Source organism: Macrobrachium nipponense, chromosome 44 (assembly GCF_015104395.2).
Source record: "Macrobrachium nipponense isolate FS-2020 chromosome 44, ASM1510439v2, whole genome shotgun sequence".
NCBI lineage: Eukaryota > Metazoa > Arthropoda > Malacostraca > Decapoda > Palaemonidae > Macrobrachium > Macrobrachium nipponense.
In genome coordinates, this window is record NC_087221.1 from 27,159,513 (window position 1) to 27,166,029 (window position 6,517).

The following is a 6,517-nucleotide window of genomic DNA, read 5'->3' on the forward strand; positions in this document are numbered from 1 at the left end:
TATTATTATGAACTAAACATGTCTATAGGGCTCTTTATATTAGAAACCGTTTTTGTAATATTTTACAAGAGAAATAGAAATTTTAAGATGCTATTTTCAAAATTACACATTAATGATACCTACATTTTTGCACTTAAGATTATAGAAAATAAACACACATATTAAGAAAATTACCTTATGTCCCGGTATTATTATTATGTTAAATCATACTAGATGAGAATACGAACACAATGACTACGTTTTTCTTCACTCATTCAAGTAATATAATTTATCCTACCCTTTATGTTAACGGGTTTCTTCTTTCTTTATTAACATGGTTTGCATTATTCTTCCAGCCCTCAATCAATCACAAACGTTAAAAAAAAACAACGGAAAAAAAAATCACTCCTTCCGCCTTCCTGATACCACATTCATAAAATTCATACAACACCCCACATCTTTAGCCTCGGATAGACGACACTAGAGATCATGTGTAATAATGCTGTCTTCCTCCAAGAGGAATCTTTCATAAGCTGCTTCGAGCGCTGGAATAGACAATGACTCATTCGGGAAGCAACAGGGTCATTAGCACAAATTGGTATTGATTTTTTTTAAACAAGTGATGGTAATGCTGGTTGGTGCAAGTCAAGGGCAATTCCTTTTAAGATGGCTATCGCGTTGGTTGTCGATGTTTCGCAAATTCGTCATGTGGTAAAGTCTTTTTGTTTTGCATGTTAAAGATAGCAAGATATTTAATTAACTTTATGATTAAAAGCCTGTTCATATTATTAGATTGTTTAATAAAACCAATCTGAATATCAGTGATATATGTGAATATTATTCATTCTTCTGACTCCCCTTCTTTCAAAATGTAATACTACATCAATAAATCTTGTTTTATTGTCAAATAAATAGAAAAATTGCCCATTTTCGACTTTTCTCCAAGCGCATGGGTTTCCTGTGGTGGTTTATGCCCTCTTTAACTGTGTAATATCGGCATTTTAAGACCAAAACTAATCAAGGTTATTTAACTGGTATTCTGAAGCATTTGATCATTTAACAAATTTTATTCCTTATCATCGAAGAAAAACGTTTTTTTGTTTTCCGAATCCAGTTTACTACCGGCGAATAAAATTATTTCTGTTATTCTCACGAGACAGTTTTCATTCAGCGAATGAGAAAACCAACCTACTTATTTTCACCCTTCCAGTTTTCTTGCAACGAATACATAACAAGTATTCTCCTCGTGTAATTTTGTTCCTTCTAATAAGAAATTAATCTTTGTCTTCCTATCCAATTTTATTTCAGCGATTAAGAAACGATTTCCGTCTTCCCTATGTCTTTTCTACCAGCGACTATGAAACAATTTTCTATATATACTCCATATCCTGTTTGTTCCAGAGATTAGGAAAACCCCTATTTAGCTTCCTCATCTTGTTTTCTTACAGAGACTATGAACATTTGCAGTACTCCCTATTCTATTTTCTTCCAGCGAATACAAGAACACCTTTTTACTTCTCTATCTCGTAAGCTTCCAGCGACTGAGAAAACATTTTTTTCCCTCTCTCGTTCTATCCAGTTTTCTTCCAGCGAATGAAAACATGATTAGGCCTTTTCCCAAAAGGTGTTTGGACATCCAAAGGCCATCATCAGTCAACAGAACTTGTCAGTTTCGTTAGCAAATGAGGCTAAGGACCTTTCTTCCAATTCCTATGGCGTATCATCGAATAAGGCCTATATGAAAGGGGGGAAACGAGAGAGAGAGAGAGAGAGAGAGAGAGAGGAGGAGAGAGAAAAAGAGAGAGAGAGAGAGAGAGAGAGAGAGAGAGAACGTAACTAAACTTGAATAAGTTTCATATTCAAGCAATCTTTTGAAACTTAAGTTTACTCGCCGAATAATCAGATTCATATAAAAACCAATATCATAACATTTAGAAAAAAAATCACTGTAAAATTAAATTGACACACTGCATTTATTGGACGTCATTGCATGTTTCTTTATTAAAGGTTCTGTAATATTTGCTTATGAAATCCGCTTCAGTCCAATAAACAATCGTTCTTATGTGCATTTCTGATACTTTCTTATTTGGCTCTCAAATCATTTTTGAATTAAAGACAATCACATAGACAGAAGCAGACTCTCTCTCTCTCTCTCTCTCTCTCTCTCTCTCTCTCTCTCTCTCTCTCTCTCTCTCTCTCTCTCTCACATATATATATATATATATATATATATATATATATATATATATATATATATATATATATATGTGCGTGTGTGTGTGTGTATATTTATATATGGATGATGCATTTGCTTAATTTAATGCTGGAATGTGCTTCATAATTGCGAGAGAAACTTGACTGATTATTTTAATTTAAAACTGGCCTGAGTTTCATACCTACAAGAGAAAAATTCACCGACTGATTTCATTTGAAACAGGCATGTGTTTTATGCCTCAGAGAGAAAATTGCTTTACTTCATAAATACTGGCATGTAATGAACAATCACGATAACCAAGTAAATTATTAATTTGATTTCATATTAACGTGGGCTTGTATTTGCAAGAGAAAACTGATTTACCAATTTGATGCAAAATTGGCATAAGCTGCATAATTACGAAATGAAACAAACTGATTTGTTTAATTTAAACCTACCAAAATCAAACATCACAAAAACGATGGTCATCAATGCCATACTAAAGACCTACTAATTTCGAGTTATGATGTTTCTCCTTTGTCAACACTTAAATCTTTAGTCGAAGGCACTGACACGACTAATGAAGAGTCTCAAGGTTCATCTACACATCTTTACTACCCCTCCTCACCCATGGTGTCTAGCCATGCGACAGATTCCCCCCACCCCCCACCCCCTTGGAATCTTCAACAGGCTTCCCTCACCCCCTTAAACCATTTCTCAGTCTGTTATCATGACTGTAAGCAGAATTGCCAACATTTTCATGGGGCTCAGCAATTAGCCATATGGGAGTAGTGTTAAATTTTTCTTAAATTTATCTGTTTATATCAACTATATTTGGGCCTTGGTCTCTGGTCCAAGTGTGTCAGGTAATGACAAGTTCCAGATGATGAAGCCAAATTTCCATTTTGCTCAATTATAAACATTGTAGCCTCGATGATGCTGCAACTTCTTATCATTCTTTGTTGTTCTTGGTTGTACATGAACTATTCTTCAGTCTGTACAGAACATTGTATAGCTAGGTTGCATATTAACACCGATACAGGCTAGACCATGTTAAGATTTTCCTTTCCTTTACATACACCACAGGTTCAATCTATTAAACTTATCAATAATAATTCAACATCTCTCAAGCATAAAGCACCCCATTGTCAAATATCTTCAGTTATGAAGCAGTTTAAATTATCTAGTCACATAGGTATATATGTCCTCTTTTTATTAATCAGTAATGGTTTATTTTTGATGTTATAAACAACGTTTTCTTTAAAATAGTACTTTCATTGAACTTGGTTACTGTTTAGGTTAAGAACATTATCAGCCATCGATGATGCTCAAAATATAGTATATTTTCAAAATATCTATACAAAAGTTTAAAGTATCACCAAGTGAGTTTATGACAGAATAATACATGGTCATAACATAATCAGATGTTTCTATGTATTTGTTCTCGAAGTTGCCGCTTCATTCCTCCTAAAATAGCACCAGGTTCAGTCTCTACGGACATCCACATTCAGTCATAATTTCTTAATTAATATTTTTTTCTATGTTGAAAGAGTCTTATTTCACTTGATAATGCTCTTCTAAGAACGGCGGTTAACAATTTTCAGATCATCAGTAAGTTGCATGTTTTTTCCATCCTTAGTAACAATTCCAGAGGGCCCAATCAGAAGGATATTGTGGGCTTCATCATGACTGAATAAGTCGGTTGATCCATCAGCTCGCAGAATACCTGAATAACCAATGTTTCCTTTGGGGGTTACGAAACCAGCAGCGCTGCGCTTGGATCTTCCAACAATCCTAAGGTCGTCAGTAAATTGCATGTTTTTGCCGTCCTTACTGACGATTCCAGAGGGACCAATCAGAAGGATATTGTGGGCTTCATCATGGCTGAATAAGTCGGTTGATCCATCAGCTCGCAGAATACCTGAATAACCAATGTTTCCTTTGGGGGTTACGAAACCAGAGCTGCGTTTAGATCTGTTGGGATTTCTCTTCAGTTGGATATTTTGACCATCCCGTGTTAGAATGCCCGAAGGTCCAACCAGCAGAATATTGTCAGCTTCCTCCCTCGTGAACTGGATAGTTCTTCCGTCTTCTCTGACAATACCTGACGGCCCAATTATATCCCCTAAATAGGTTGATGTCAAAGCATTCACGCTGACGAACAGCGCACATAATGCAATCTGAAAAGACATCGTTTTATAATTTTCTTATGTAATGCTATTTTATAAACAAATCATATTTAAAAAAAAATGGATAGTGAAGTTCACGCATACGATGAAAATGTGATGGATGGCGGGATAAATATACAAAAATTAGGCAAAAAATAGATTAACAAATAGAGAGCAGAATTATAAATATGACATTATAATGAATAACTGCTTTTTTGTTTAAAAAGTGACAAGTGATAATGAGAAGTCATTTGAAAAGAGCGATAAAATATAGTGTTTGTATGAAAACTAACAAAGATAGAAATAAAGGAAAATGTTATCATAAATCATCAAAAACATTACTGATCTTTATAATGCTTATACAGAAAGTTTAATGTGGCAAATATAGAAGAAAAAAGACATGGTAACTGCGCAAAAGATGAGTGATAGTCGCCACAGGTAAACAATCAGACGAAAAGAAAATGTGACCACAGTCATTTCATTCAACCAACACGCACGATGGGCCATAAAAAATTCATATGTAAAAGCGCGTATGGATTTTTTTCCCATTCGCGCACATAACCATTCCTGACCTCACACACACACACACGCAAACATTTAAACGCACATAGAAAAAACTTTTCGTGGGAATTTGAGTCAGAATTTCCCCGGGCAATAAAACGACCCTTCCTTACAACGGAGAACTACCCGTGAAATTGTCCATTCAAACCAATGATATTCAGTGATTCCGATGTCAACAGTTGTAGTCAAAGGCCGAGTGCGACAAAAGCAATATCAATTCGTCCAATTTGATTCGGCCTCTGTTTCACAAAAGGTAAGGTACTAGGTTTTTCCCCCAGGAAGCAATTGCACTGGTTTCAAGTCTTTGATGAAAGGCACATAAAATGTTCGATTTCAATTTTTTCGATATTTTGTTTATATTAGTAATGGTAGGATTTCAGCACAGAAATATACTTACATAGCGATTTACGCAATCTAAATGTTACTAAGTGTGGTAAACATGAAGTTTACACACACACACACACACATGTATATATACGTATATATGGTCACAATATGCAGTGAACATTATTTGATAACAGAGAGAGAGAGAGAGAGAGAGAGAGAGAGAGAGAGAGAGAGAGAGAACCTACCATGAACTTCATGGCGACCTCTTCCTGGTCTCAGAACTCCTTCAGGTACAAAGGCTACTGAGGAACCAATTCGTGTGCGCCTATCGGGGTCCATCCTCCTGCTTATATTGCCAAAAGAAAGCAGGGGGGCTCCGCCTCTTATGCCTACTATACTTCCTAAGTTGGGTTCCAGATGAAGTTCCCAGTTTTTTTACCGTCGACACCAGTTTCTCGTTTCTCTTAAACCACCCAATTCACCGCGTATTCTACCAATCTCACGTCAGTGTCGCTTTTGCCCCAAATCAAGGACAGCTTCCTTGAAGGTCGCCGGGAACAGTGTGAGCTAAATTTTGGGTCTGACTTTTTGCTTTTCAATATTGGTTGCCAATGAAGATGAACTCAGTAAAAATACATCTTTTATAATAATACTTAACTACGGTTATATGTTTTTCTGGCCTAAAATTTGAATGACAACAGTTTACATAAATTATTTAGTTAGTGCATATTAGTTGTTGGGGGTATGTATATTAAAAAATATTCTTTAAAGATAACTGAATCTAAACACTGGACTTTTTTTATGTATGATTCTAGTCTCCTGAACGGGTTGTCAGTCCGGATTTGCAAATCAGAATTTTTTAACTAAAAAACTCTTTCATTTTCATATCAAAGCTTTGGTATTATTTACCGTTATGATTTTAAGATTGCGCACCTGGATTGTTGATTCCATTATTTTTCCATTTAACCATTATTTTTCCAATTAATGTGGTAAAATAGTTGATCGCAATCAATGTAAAACGCTAATTAGTAATCTCTTAGTAATAAATCAATAAAATGTTATCATATTGAAACGATAACCGTAACAAACTTGACAGAAATAAACTGAATAATTTTTCTCTCTTTGTTTATAGGTCGCACAAGAAGCGACTAAAAATTTTGCTTCTCTAGCACATGCAACCATTACAGAATGAAAAGTGGCGTTGGTCCCATCCAAGTGAATAACTCACGTGCCTTCTTAAAGATATACGAGAATAGCCATTAGTGTAGTTACTCATCTGAATACTAAT

At 35.2% G+C, this 6,517-nt stretch overlaps 1 protein-coding gene across 1 annotated transcript; it reads right to left on the reverse strand.

Annotated features, from left to right (window-relative positions):
* Positions 1-3,495: 3,495 nt before the first annotated feature.
* Positions 3,496-5,631, reverse strand: LOC135204127 (cuticle protein CP1158-like). Its single transcript, XM_064234131.1, has 2 exons — positions 5,475-5,631; positions 3,496-4,353 (listed from the first exon to the last, which is right to left on the reverse strand). Exons 1-2 carry the CDS (start codon positions 5,484-5,486, stop codon positions 3,751-3,753), a joined length of 615 nt encoding a protein of 204 aa, XP_064090201.1. The 5' UTR covers positions 5,487-5,631; the 3' UTR covers positions 3,496-3,750.
* Between the last annotated feature and the right edge of the window lie 886 nt (positions 5,632-6,517).